The following is a 13,225-nucleotide window of genomic DNA, read 5'->3' as shown; positions in this document are numbered from 1 at the left end:
CAAGTTTTTTGTTGACAGGAGGCATGTTTGAACTTTAAATTTTACTGATGTTGTTTGAGAGATTTAGATCTGTTTAATACTATAAAAAATAATTTAAAAACTCAACGAAATAAAAATACAGGTCTTAAGCTTTGTAGTAACCACACGCGTCGTGTAAACTGAGAAGGTCTGTCCAATAAAAAAAATGTAGTTTATATCGGCCCATTTGGGCCGACTAAATCTTTACTTGTTAATAAAAATACAGTATAGTATCTTGATCCTGTTAAACAGCTTTGGTATAAAGTAAAATATAATGTTAAGAGATAACCTCAGATAGCAGTAACGCATTGGACCTCAAACTGTAGAAGCCTGCTCCCAAGCTACGTTAGCAGGCTGTAGAGGATAGATAAGGCACTCTGTTTCATTTTTTGATTGCTGTATTTCTTTGAAGAAAATCTTTTAGAATTTCCGAAATAGTCATACCATTTTCTCAACTGATCGCTAAATTTTTTTCTCATTTTAAGTGTTCTAAAATTTCAATTATTTGGAAAATACAGTACATGAATGATTCAATGACTGAAGATGAAATACATAATTATTATTAACAGACTTCCCTCTTCGCACACACACACTCACACACTCACATTATATACACATAACCCTATCTCTTTTTGAAAAATTTTTTTCTCTTCTTTTTCAAAACTTTTTTCTTTTTAAACATGAGTTCTACTTCTTTAGACCTTAAAAATAAACTCAAATATGATGAACTCAAGAAACGTTGTAGAGCTATAGAAGAAGTATACTTTCTCATTTTATGTCTATTGATTATTTACTCATTATTATAGGAAAATGAGTTACTTGAATACAAACTATCCAAGGCTAATAGACAAATAAAGAGGCTAAGACTTGAAAAGAGGTAAAGAGTGATGTTTGATGATGATAAGCATGTTTATAATGTTGTATAGTTTACTATTAGAAAAAGTAGATAGACTAAACAATGACTATTCTGATTCTGGCTCAGAAACAATGCATAATGGTCATCATGAATATGTACATGAAAAGGTAACTAGTAACAATAGAAACACAGTTGTTCTTACCATGACGATAGCATCGTTCTGATAAACTCATGAAGCCAAAGAAGAAGAAAGATCCAAATGCTCCTAAAGGCCCTGGTAATGTCTTTTTCTTATTTTGTCGTATGGAACGTGATAAAATGAAAATTGAAAATCCTGAAGAAAGTATTGGTGATATAACAAGACTACTGGCTCTAAAATGGAAAGCTTTAACTAAAGAAGAAAAAAAGGTACCCTTTGATATATTAAGTGCTGAGACTAAATATCCATCCTAGTATTATTATGATACGTTCAAAAAGGAGATGGAAGAACATGAAGAAGCCATGAAATCATATAAAGAGGGTTTGTTGGATTCCTCTTCCCCTCCTTCTTCTTCAGATGCACAATCACCTCATATTCATGATGTTCATTTGCCGACCTTACATCAAGAATATTTACACCAAGACATTATCAATTTAAATACAGATGAACAGCAGCAACATATTCAAATTCATTCATATCAACATCATTTATTGCCATAGTAATAATAATAATAATAATAATAATAGCATACAGCAGTGCTGTACACGTACATTTTTATATATGAAAAAAGACTTTATTAAAAAAAAAGAAAATACAATGATTTGTATTTAAGGATTTGTTTTTCACAAAAACAATATTGTATAGATTTTAACAGCTCCTAAATAAAGAGCCTTTGTAAAAGATTGCAACATTTTGCAGTAAACAGGTTTGTAATTGTGAGAAAAATAAATCCTCTTCCAAAAAAGATGTGGCTAGTGAACTACAGAAGGAAAAATAGTTTAATTTCCGCTACTGCTGTTCCTTTTTTCCATTGTTCATAACTTTTCCGTTAGGCCAATACTACATACGCCAGAGAATAGGCTAATTCTACGGGCGCTTCTTCTAGGCACTAAATACAAAGATGTCCAGTGGAACATTATTTATGTAAAACATGATTTTATTATAATTACATGTGATTGATCTTGGTTCTTTGTTGATCAAACTGAGAAGAAACACAAACCAAGGTGGTGACTTTATACAGTCATGTTTAGCTTAATGCACAAGTAGTGAGTAGAGGCGATGCCCGTAGAGTGAGTCTAACTTTTGGTGTACTTCCTGATGCATGTAGTGTTACTGCTATGACTCACTCTAAAGGCAAAAAGAGTAAATTACCACGTAGTACTGTCAGAAAAGATAGTTATTATGCTAAAGATGTGCGATGGTGTCTTGAAAGTAAAGAAGATCTAAGTTTTACAGCATCTGCAAATCATTTTACATTTATAGATTGACAATTTGCCGACAATCGGTACCTATGAATCTTAAGAAATATGTGAAAGATGAGAATCTTAAAACCAATTTCACGCTTTGGAAAAAGTCTGATTCTGCTGACGATTATTGGACCAACAAAGCCCATAGATTAACAGTCTAAAAATTAAAAGAGTGGCTTCTCAACACATTCAGAAGGTTGTTATAGCTGAATACACTGTGAGCGAGAGTTCCATCTCAAACACATCCTTGTACGCACTTTCTTTCCTTTAGTATATTACGATTATTTTACTGTATAGCACTAAGAGAAGATAGTATGGTAGAAGCAATACTTCAACAAGAGTTCTCATAATGTGTCGCATACTCATTAACAGTTGCTTAATCCATTTTTTTTCCCCATTCAAGACGAGAATAAAAAAGCTGGAAGAGTCATCAGCAGGAGAGAGGCCTGCTAAACGATACGAATAAGCAAGTTGACACTATCTTTGGAATTTGATCTAACCCTATGGCAAGAAGTGTTATTGGCGAGATGGTCAACATCCCGTCCATCGCTGAGAGCTTATTTCATGGTACTTTAGATTATCTGAAAATAAAACGTGGCATGAATTAGCCTACTGTCACCTTCCTTTCTTCTTACACTCCAGAAACTGTTTGATTATTCAATGATTTATTATATTTATTGGTCAAATACATAAAAAAAAAAACTCCTTCTATTCTATTTAGAGTTACACTCGATCTTGACTGATTTAATAATAGCAGAAATGGGTTTGCTCTTATACTTCTTCCACTATAAAGATATCAGTCAGATCAATCATGAATAAGTATACATGTGTATATATACAACTTACATCAATAGGGCCCTTGGCCCATTCAGCTGTACTAGCAGGTTTACTAGCATCCCAGATACCCACTTGAACATGGCTAAAAAAAAAAAGATAAACATCAATTCATTATCAAACAAACGAACTTACGATGCTTCAGTCGGGTATTCACAAACGGCTCTCTTACACGTGCTCTTTCGCTCTACAGTACGAATCACTTTGCCGTCAAACAAGTATATGATTCTTTCAGCATTCCTAATCAAAGCAGAATAGGGTTTATATATGTACATGTTGTAGATATTTTCTACAATATCTTACCAATCAATAGTGTACTTGTGAAAGCCTGTGGTTGTATCTTCAACGTCATGGTTGCCACCGTTCACGCCATAGACAATATTCTTGCCATAAAAGTAGTTGGTCCTTAAAACAAGAGTGAATATCTTTTAGAGAATACATATACTAATCACTTACTGGACTTTGTCAGGTTCACCTCCTAGCATTTCAAAATCAATTTCATCCTTTCCGGGAGCCATCAAGATAGCAGCCGTGATGGCACCAGCAGCCTTAGCAGTCTTCAATTCAAAAGTAATACGGCCATATTGGACCAAATCCTTATATTGAAAGCTGGGAGAAGAAGGCGATGTATTCTTGTTATAGGGTAATCCTATTTATGATAAATATATAATGCTAAATTTTTTTAAAGAACACTTACCGCCTTCAGACTTATCCTTGCTGGGCTGAGGGTCCTCAGGTGGAATCAGATCCATCTTAAGACCTTGACTTGTGAACGACCAACCCTCTTTGGAACCACTGAGCTCTGTCCAACCTTCATGTCCCTTGGTAAAATCTGTCATGACATCAGTACACTTTCTAGCAGCATCAACAAAGACAGCTTGTAGGAGAATAGAGAATACAAGAATGATTGAATGGTATTGTAAATGCATTGGTACTGATGATAATGAAGAAAAAGGAGAGAAGAAAAGAAATTTTGTTTCTTTATATAGATTTTTCTTGATCTCGGTCTCTTTCTCGCTTTCTTTCGTTCTTACCCCTTCCCCTTCTTTTTCTACTTGAGATCGACTACCTAGAATGTCCTGGTGTCAATATAAGGGGGAGCGGATGTGAGTGTGGTACTTTACACATGACAAAGAAATACAATGATTATTTAATTCTTTATTTGAAAAAGAAAATCTATATCTGAAACAATGAATGGTATGATGGTTGCCATGCTCATAGTGAATATGACAGTGATAAAGAGATTTCCTTGTGTTACATTCAACAGGATCTACCCGCTGTGTGCTTTTAGTCATTTATCCCATTTTGTAACAGGAATCGACTGCATAAGCAGATGCCTAGAATACTATAACGATGCAAGGGTCAGCGTATGGGGAAACGAATGAACGGATTGGGCTTTTTCTTTTTGTTCAATTGTTTGCGCCAAGGGAGGAGAAAAAGGACAAGTAGATCCAAAGAAACGAGGATAAATAGAACAAGTTGATTGGATCAGGTATTAGGCAACGAAGAAAAGGGCTTTTAGTTATTAGAATACTCCTTGTGTGAACACAAACTATACGCTTAAACAAAGTGGCGCCTGTCCCCGCCCTTTATTTTATCCTGTAAGCTTATTTAACTTTTTTTTTTTTTTTGAATAATAAAAAGTACTTCAATGATGTAACGATCAATAATAAAAAGCTGGTTGTTATTCCCAGAATGTTGTTTGGTAGCTAAATAAGTACCATTCGTACCTTCTCCTATTCTTTGCTCGGGCACTCAACTTTGACTTTCCCCCTTTTTTGGTTTTGGTTATCTGTGTAATTCTTATAGACAGAATAGAAAATAAGGTTAAGAGAGAGGGCAAGTTTGTAAGAAAATATGAGAGTATTATGATATTGATACGTTTATTGAAAATAAAAATACATAAATATAGATTACAGTACTAACAATGAAAGTTATGAATATGGATTTATAATTTATCTAGGTTGAGGAGGGAGTTCGGTAGAGTTGAGATGTGTTTGATTCCAAGAACGACCGGTGAGTAAACCAGAAATGGCAGGAATACCAGAAGGAATTTCACTTTCGGGCACATCCTTATTCTTGTAATGAAGCTTCTTGGCAGCAAAAGAGTAGACGTTGTTCATGGTCTTGTTAGTATCTTGACGGCCCAAGCTACCAAGTTCCCAGTTGAGTTCAACAGTATTCAAGGTAGAGAAGTGAGAATAGAAAGTGCTGTCGACAGTACCTCTCAACTTTTTGGGAATATCACCCATCAAGAGAGACCAGACTCTGTTACGTTTGGTCTTTGTGGACTTGTTCTCGTCAAAGGTAATCAAGATCAATGTCTTCTTGAGGAATTCCTTATTGTTTAAAGTGGATTTGTAGAACTTGGAGAGCCATTCGCCAGCAAATGAAGCATTAGTATCATGGGCATCGTCGTTCATATCGGGGGTATAAAACATCCAGTTGGGGAGATCACCAGAGGCAATATCTTTGACAAATTGGTCTCCACCAACAATATTTTGTAGACGAGTCTTGTTCAATCCGACAGAGTCAAAGATGACAGCAGGGTTGTGCTTGCGGACATAGGTACCAGACTTATATCCTGTGTAGCCAACAGAGGGGATGTTTTCTTGATAGACCTTCCAAGTTAAGCCCTTGTTCTCAAGGAGATCGTAAATAGTAGTGACATTGGCAGGGATGTTGTAGTAGTCATCATTATCAATACCAAAGTTATCTCCACCACCAGCACAGACATAGTTTGGTTCAGAAGGGTGAGTGATGGCATTGAAGTTGTCTAAGAGGATACCTTGCTTGGCAAGATCAGTAAAGCCAGGGACCTTGGCAACATCTTCGAAATCCTATATAGAAAGAGAGAGATATAAGTATGACCCTAGCAAGCTAATAAACTTGATATTTACCTGATTTTCAAACCAAATTTGGAGAAAGTGGTCAAAGACTTTACCCTTGGGAGCCTTATTACCGTGACCCTTGTGGCCGTGTTGGTGACCATCCTTACCATTGCTGGCCAAGGCAAGGCTGGTAAGGCTAGCAATAGCAAAGAGGGAAGTGAAGGAGATATGCATCTTTGAAAGAAAGAAATAAAGATATACTAAGTTACCCGCCCTCAGTATTTATATTCACACACGTCCATGACAGTTTCCCATTCATCAAAATTGATTCAAATGCCAAAAAGATAAAGCACAATTTCCAGGTGGATGTAATTGTGCTTGTTGATTGGAACATCTGTCTTTGTTCTCTGTTTCTTTTTTGTTGTAATTAATTCAGAAAGTGATCCGAAAAACGGTGCTTAATTGTGACACCTTTGACCTGTGTTCAAGGAAAAATGTTTTCGCTAATTGAAATTGTGTAAACGTGCAAAAAAAGGAAAATTTAACTATTTACATTATGGAAATAGTTGTCACACTTATAAGTCGGTGTGTTGCCAATAGTAACGTGGAAGACTGGCCAAACATTATTGGCAGAAGTAGAGTATAAAAAATTTAAAGCAAAGGTTCTACAAGATGGTGTGTCTATTGTTCATCAAAGGGACACTCATGAATCTTGAGCATTTTGAAACATAATTTGCATATTATATCAAGCGTGGATGTGGACCTTGAGATGAGAGGTTGTTCTCTATAAGGCAAATGCCTTGTAAACAAATAGAGATCCCCTTAAAGAGTAATAATTAGGACCATTGTGTATTTGTGTTGCATTGTTCACTGCAAGTTACACCATCAATGGTTTCCATTTGGTTATATTTACTCAAACTGATGATGACTAACTTAATTAAACAGACAGCATCGAAGCGATTGATGATTGAAAATGCTTCATATATTTAATAACCTATGCAGTTTCTATGGTAATCTGAGAGGCTTCATGCATCATAACTCACAAAAGGCGGATCAACGAAGGGTGATCTTTGACTCTTGGTTGTAAAGTACCATAAAGCTTCTACACATACAGCATTTAATTTGTCAGCAAGCGAAATCAATCAGTGATTAATGCAACATCTGAGTTTATCAGCAGCGTTATTAATTCTTAGAAATACTATACAGTATCGAGCTTCATTAGACAGCACAGGTCTATTAACAACAGGTAGCCTTCTGTGTAGCCTTTAGTTTTCTCGATGTAACACTGTTATTTAATCTAAAACGAGGCAGATGTAGTGTTTTCCTAGACACTCTGGAATCGAGCTTTAGACCTACAGTTTGTTTTTTATAATGTAAAATGTATGGCCTTTTGAAACTGTGTATCATATTTTTTCCTCCATTACATTATACCTAATTATTATATTCTTTAGATTTGCAATTTATTTCCACAAGGTACATTAAATCAAATGGCTGGAAGAATGTTCAGTGTAGCAATAGTTTATCTGAATCTTAAATGACTTCAATGATGTATGTAGATGTGCATGTTTGAATGGCTCTCCTTTAACAGAACGTTTCAGATAGAGACATAGGTAGTTAGGATCGCTTATTGCATTGCTTAAGAGACGACCATGAGGGAGGTATCTTGACAACTGGTTGAAGGTGCTCCTGCGAAGCTTTTCAATATTGCTTTTCGTGGTTAATCCTATTAATCATGACTATTTTGGTATTGGGAGTTAAAAAAAAAGTATTTTTATATACCAAGTAAAAAGAAAATCTATATATACTAGCACTTTTTGTATATTTTACATAAAAAGGGACTCTGCTCTTAGAAATGATAAGTATATATCTTACAACATCAATAAACCCCTTTGTACGTGGACTAAACATAAGCTATTATGAGTTTTGTGCTATTCTCAAATATCACAACAATTTCCAAAATCGCACTTCATGCTGTAGAGGTATCTTTGATGAATTCTACACGTTTGAATTGCACTATGGGAAATAGTTTGTGATATTTTTATGTCTTTTGAAGAGCATTTGTCCCACTCTCTCAAGTTGATGCTTTTTTTTTTTTTTGAATAATGAATGCAGGTATCTGCTTAAACCTTCTCACACCGGTGTATGTTCCTGGTCCCTTCTTTTTTTACTTTTAGAACACGTTTGCTAAATTTTATTACACCCAATGGATGAAACATCTCCAATAATCAAGTGCGAAGGCGCTTTTGACAGCCCACTGCTCTTTCTTTTGCAACGTGATTTCACGTTGATATTAAAGTTAGATTCATCAATGAATACACGATTTCTACCAATATCTATGTCAATCTGACTCTCATTTTACTATCTTATCTTTGGATCCAAACAGTAGCTTGTTGAACTGGAACCAACAAAATATCTTGTTCTTTTAGTGAAAGATCTTTTTTTATTGGATAAGGTAACTTTCTATGTTTGTTTGTCTCACAGAGCTAACCAAGCTATGGATAACAGTCATTAATAACTTAACAGAGGTGTTTTCCAATTTATCTAAAGTTTAGTATACTCAACCTTGTAAAATGCTTATGTAATGTTTATTTTCTGCAAAGTATAAATGTAATTTTGACAGTTTGAAATGAAAAACTCATAGCTTTGAGAGTTCATTCATTCAAAATGATACACCTGCTATACGACGCTTGGCTGTTTATCGCTTCTTTATTGATAAGACAAACCTTGCCGACGCCAAGAGGCTTTTAATACCTGTTACAGTGTAACACTGACTCTTGTTTCGTAAACTCTGATTAATTATGCCGTAAAGACATGGATATAAACTTTTGCATAAAGCTTCTTTACTTCATAGTTACCTTATCTGTGTGATACTTGATAATGCAAATACGATGTTTGAAAATGGTAACAAGTCTGCATAAACGCGCCGTTTTTGCATATATATGTATACGTTGACATAGTGATAAGCGTCATATTTGACCAGATGAAACAATTCGTATAAGCATACGATTGCATTTGATGTAATTTATACAAATCAATTCTACTTTTCAAACAAATCATTCATTTTCTTCTTGATCTGAAAGAGAGAAATACGTATTATATATAGATAAAGTTATGTTCATACCTTTAATAGACACTCTAGTTTCATTATCTCACAAGTGTAACACAATGTATATTCTGTAATTGGAAAGCTAAGCTGCAGTCTACAATCAATGATCAACAAAGATAGCTAAAGAATATGTTTATTTATAGAGATGTAGATGCCAATCCTGATAAACATCGCCCAAAAGGAGGAATTAGAAAATCCCCTTTCCTTGGGTGTCAACTCAGCAGTTTTGAATACATTAAAAAAAGAAGGCTCTCAGGCCACTTTAAAATCCCTCTTTTGTCTTTTTTTTAACCATGTCAGAAAGCTCTCTTGGAGTTCAAAATTAGTCACGCCATGGCATTTCAATGATTTCTGGCATTGTCAGTGTAAAGATTTCCCCAATGGGTTATATTGTTTATGCATATTGCTCTCTAGCTAACTATAAAATGACGATACTGTCAACCGTATCTCTGTTCTCATACACTGTTTCTCTAAGCCTTACTCTTTTAGATCAATGATTGACTATCCCTTTTCGAATCCATTGATCAATAAGCTGTGTAATTTTCATATGAAGCACGCTAAAGACACGTTAGAAACTTCTTTTATTGGGTATACAATTATCATTAAATAAGTGGTACAAGGAATAGCATAACAACAGCCTCAACTTCTTTCCTGTTGATGACTAGCAGAAAATAATTCGTTCAAGTGATGATGATATCGTTTACATCGATGCAATACAATAGCCTTATACTCTTTCTCTTGCTGAAGCATAATTGATAAAAGTGAGATAGTTTTTCCTTTTTCTTGTTGTTGTGGTTTAAACAGTGGCTCCTCGGGTATATTCATCACTTCTTCATCTTCATCATCTTCATCATCATCATCATCCATATAAAACTTACTACTAGAAGTACTGGTTGTACTGACTGTACTAGAAGCATATGTCTTTTTTTGTTGATTAACAGACCAAAACCTCCAGGAGAGATTGTTTATTCGAAAAGAGTATTGATTAGATACGTGACTGTTTGATACTATTGCCCTGTTAGTGTGAGTTTTGTTGTTGGATAAACGCATACTTTACATAAAGTAGTTAATGGATCCATGACAAGAATAAATAAAAAAAGAGAAAGAAAGACAAGAAAAAGAGTTTGGTCCCATTATTTATGTATCACCAAAATAAGTAGCCGAGTATCACTTTTTATAGAATCTAGAATTTGTTTATTTTCTATCAAAGACAGACTAACGAATAGATAACAATCCTCATCCCCTTTTTATGTATATTCTTTATCGATCGTAGATAAACCAAATTTCCCCAATGACAATGGCTGACGCACTTGCTGCTAACAGAGGTAATATAATCAAGTTCCATTTTAAGAATTGAAAGTAACCTAATAGATATATGCCTTTTGTTTTTAAGATGTGATCGAACCTAAAAAGATGACAATCAATTATCAAGTTTTTTTTTTTATAACTGATCAGCTTACATGATGCCAGCTAAACTGCCCACAAGAGTTAAGCAAGCGCCCAAGTTGCTCCCAACAATGAGCCCCAACAGAAACCCTTGCATGACTGCATCGGAGGATACATGTATGGTGAAATTGGGATGCTGTATGATCTGAGTAAACAAAATGGTCATTGGCTACATAGACTTTATGAGTAAAACAACATTTTTTTCCCCTTCTTTCCTTGTCCTCACCAAGTTATTTAATAGTTGACATGCCAATATCGAAACAAATGTCATGCCCAAAACCGCCGTAGCATAATTCTTTGCAAACACAGCCATTGCCGTAGCAAAGATACCAACCCAGCCACGTTCAGCCAACGCCTCGATCAACATAAACATTCCCAAACTGAACGGCAAGATAGACCAAGGCATACGGAGTGATACTGCCCTAATGGTAGGAAACCGTCGACTAAACCAGTTTAGGAATCGTTTTAGTTTTTTCTGTTGTTTGAATCTAGACTCTGTCTCGTCTTTTGGATCAAGGGTGCCGGAAGAGATTGTATCTAACTCAATAGGTTCAGCCGAAACATCCGATCGGACCTGACGCTGCTTGACACGCAGTAATCCACGAATGGAGATACCGAGATCATGCTTTATATCCCTTATCAGCATAACAATAGCAAAAGGTAGTGTCACCATCCAGACGGGTACACTTGCGAATGATGTGGCCACTAGCGTGACAAGACAGCATCCTAAAAGAACGAGTCCAAAGATAGCGCCTTGTCCATCAATTAGTACACTCTTGGGATCAGCATCAGGCGGCTGAATGTGCCTGGGTAGATATTTCTCTGAGTGAAATACGATGCGTAAGACTAAGTAGGCCATCAGTAACGTGACGATCGTGGGTAGAAGCATCCAAGCAGAATAAGTGATGAAACTGATGTTGTATGCTTCCGATACAATCACATTTGTCGGATTGCCAATATAGAGTGCCATAGAGGCTATATTAGCTGTAGTGAATTCGCTTACCAGAAAGGCAGTAGGTTGTATACCAGTGACTTTGGTAAAATAAGATAAGAACACAGTACCTGTCAGGATGACTACATCATTGCTTGTCAGCCCACTCATGAGACTGGTCAAGATAAAAAAGAGAGTAAAGGCAAGTAATCCTCGGTTACCAGCTTTCCGAGATACCCAAAATGCACAAAATTGAAACACACCTGTCATGTCTAGCGAAATACAAATGTACGCCTACGAATAAACTGATGAATTTCCTCCCTTTTTTTTTTTTAATTCGTGTCTTACAAGCGAGTAAAATAGAATGAGGATCGACCATGGCTGTATACCGAGTGTACCCAAAAATCCTTTTCCGACAACGTCAAAATTGATAGCTCGGCAAATCAACAAGATAAGAACACCCAGTGGAGGCGCAGTGGACAGGTTAAAATAGAGTTTTATCTTTTTAATTCTAATAGTAACTGGCTTGATTACCAATAGAACTACCAGTAAGAAAATAGCAATAGTAACATAGGAATAGGCAGTCAAAGAACTATCGGGCATTGCAATGACATTTGAACAAGAAAAGAAATCTGCTTTTTTTTCTTTGCTTTTTTACTTGAAGCTTTTTATTGCTATTGCTATTGAAACTCAGTATCCTTTTGTGGGATGACCTCATACACATACAAAAGTATATATACAGACAATACTTAAAGAAAGAAAGATAAAAAAGGAAGAGAGAGAGAGAGAGAGAGAGAGAGAGAGAAATAAAACTCATCATAAACTCTCCTTGAGTTATTGTTGACTTTTCAAAAAAAAATAATAACTAGAGAACAGAAAGGAGGAATTTTAAGGCATAAACTCAGTCTCTTTCCTAAACCTATTTTCTTTTTCTTTTTTTACGAGATAATAATAATAATAAAATGTGGTTAAGTGATAGTCAAAGTAAGTTTTATGAGAATGGAATGAGATGTTGGTACTCAAGTGTGAATTAGAGATTGGTGTTGGATTAACTGCATTTGGCGTATTTTTTATGATGATGGGAGTCATGTTGTTATTTGATGCAGGACTGATGGCTATTGGCAATGTAAGATGATTGAATACACAAATCTAAACATACCAACATTTCACTAGGTCTTGTTCTTGAGCGGTATCACGGCTATTATCGGATTAAAGAACACGTTTACATTTTTCGGTCGAAAAGAGAAATTAAAAGGAACGATTTGTTTTCTGGGAGGCATATTTCTTGTATTGAGCAAGTATCCATTCTTTGGCTTTATTGTAGAGATATTTGGATTTCTTAATCTATTCGGGTAAAGATCATATGAAAAAAAAAAAAAGATTGGCGTAATGACTTATTTGTCCTAGTGATTTCTTCCCTGTTGTCTTTGGATTCTTGAAACGTTTGCCAATTATTGGAAGTGTTTTGTCTCATCCAATGATTTCAAGAGTAAATAATAACACAAACTATATGAAATGCATCTAATTGTTTACATAGATTGTTCCTAGAGAGAGTCGAACTCGCGTGTAAATAGAAAATAAAGTAGCTTCCAGCCTATTAGTTAAAAGAAAACGTGGTCCATTTCAATAAATATTGTACAATATAAAAAAGGTCCGAATTTTGCATTGAATGACAAAGAAAAAAAAATAACAAAACAAGGGACCTCAAACACTTTCTCCTTTTTTTTTCGTTTCCCAATATTTTTTATATATAATAT

At 35.2% G+C, this 13,225-nt stretch overlaps 7 protein-coding genes across 7 annotated transcripts; 3 read left to right on the top strand and 4 right to left on the bottom strand.

Moving 5' to 3' along the window:
- The first annotated feature begins 413 nt into the window (after window positions 1-413).
- On the top strand, window positions 414-1,592 carry RHIMIDRAFT_281262 (HMG-box). The gene is made up of 5 exons (XM_023612982.1): window positions 414-776; window positions 825-895; window positions 945-1,041; window positions 1,088-1,282; window positions 1,328-1,592. Exons 1-5 carry the CDS (start codon window positions 699-701, stop codon window positions 1,571-1,573), a joined length of 687 nt encoding a protein of 228 aa, XP_023466774.1. The 5' UTR covers window positions 414-698; the 3' UTR covers window positions 1,574-1,592.
- Window positions 1,593-2,960: 1,368 nt separating this feature from the next.
- RHIMIDRAFT_291619 (concanavalin A-like lectin/glucanase) lies at window positions 2,961-4,089 on the bottom strand. Its single transcript, XM_023613826.1, has 6 exons — window positions 3,852-4,089; window positions 3,611-3,803; window positions 3,458-3,559; window positions 3,290-3,394; window positions 3,167-3,239; window positions 2,961-3,105 (listed from the first exon to the last, which is right to left on the bottom strand). The coding sequence occupies exons 1-6, from the start codon at window positions 4,081-4,083 to the stop codon at window positions 3,034-3,036; spliced, it is 777 nt and encodes a 258-aa protein (XP_023466773.1). The 5' UTR covers window positions 4,084-4,089; the 3' UTR covers window positions 2,961-3,033.
- Window positions 4,090-4,971: 882 nt separating this feature from the next.
- Window positions 4,972-6,220, bottom strand: RHIMIDRAFT_226169 (phosphoesterase-domain-containing protein; the record flags this gene model as incomplete). The annotated part of the gene is made up of 2 exons (XM_023607558.1): window positions 4,972-5,994; window positions 6,055-6,220. Coding segments are annotated over 2 exons (1,051 nt in total), but the record flags the coding sequence as incomplete, so codon positions are not given.
- A 2,873-nt stretch (window positions 6,221-9,093) lies between these two features.
- Window positions 9,094-9,619, top strand: RHIMIDRAFT_128129 (uncharacterized protein). Its single transcript, XM_023605504.1, has one exon. The coding sequence runs from the start codon at window positions 9,243-9,245 to the stop codon at window positions 9,507-9,509; it is 267 nt and encodes an 88-aa protein (XP_023466771.1). The 5' UTR covers window positions 9,094-9,242; the 3' UTR covers window positions 9,510-9,619.
- A 111-nt stretch (window positions 9,620-9,730) lies between these two features.
- RHIMIDRAFT_251150 (uncharacterized protein) lies at window positions 9,731-10,141 on the bottom strand (the record flags this gene model as incomplete). The annotated part of the gene is made up of 1 exon (XM_023610800.1): window positions 9,731-10,141. One exon carries the CDS (start codon window positions 10,139-10,141, stop codon window positions 9,731-9,733), a length of 411 nt encoding a protein of 136 aa, XP_023466770.1.
- A 210-nt stretch (window positions 10,142-10,351) lies between these two features.
- Window positions 10,352-12,071, bottom strand: RHIMIDRAFT_237090 (uncharacterized protein; the record flags this gene model as incomplete). The annotated part of the gene is made up of 4 exons (XM_023608686.1): window positions 10,352-10,496; window positions 10,552-10,706; window positions 10,764-11,762; window positions 11,817-12,071. The coding sequence occupies 4 exons, from the start codon at window positions 12,069-12,071 to the stop codon at window positions 10,352-10,354; spliced, it is 1,554 nt and encodes a 517-aa protein (XP_023466769.1).
- Window positions 12,072-12,390: 319 nt separating this feature from the next.
- RHIMIDRAFT_128099 (Got1-domain-containing protein) lies at window positions 12,391-13,184 on the top strand. The gene is made up of 5 exons (XM_023605503.1): window positions 12,391-12,452; window positions 12,503-12,594; window positions 12,642-12,820; window positions 12,876-12,957; window positions 13,006-13,184. The coding sequence occupies exons 1-5, from the start codon at window positions 12,431-12,433 to the stop codon at window positions 13,036-13,038; spliced, it is 408 nt and encodes a 135-aa protein (XP_023466768.1). The 5' UTR covers window positions 12,391-12,430; the 3' UTR covers window positions 13,039-13,184.
- The last annotated feature ends 41 nt before the right edge of the window (window positions 13,185-13,225 follow it).

Source organism: Rhizopus microsporus (assembly GCF_002708625.1).
Source record: "Rhizopus microsporus ATCC 52813 unplaced genomic scaffold scaffold_7, whole genome shotgun sequence".
Classification (NCBI taxonomy): Eukaryota; Fungi; Mucoromycota; class Mucoromycetes; order Mucorales; family Rhizopodaceae; genus Rhizopus; species Rhizopus microsporus.
Note: the sequence above shows the minus strand (reverse complement) of the source record. Positions and strands in the feature narration are given on the sequence as shown.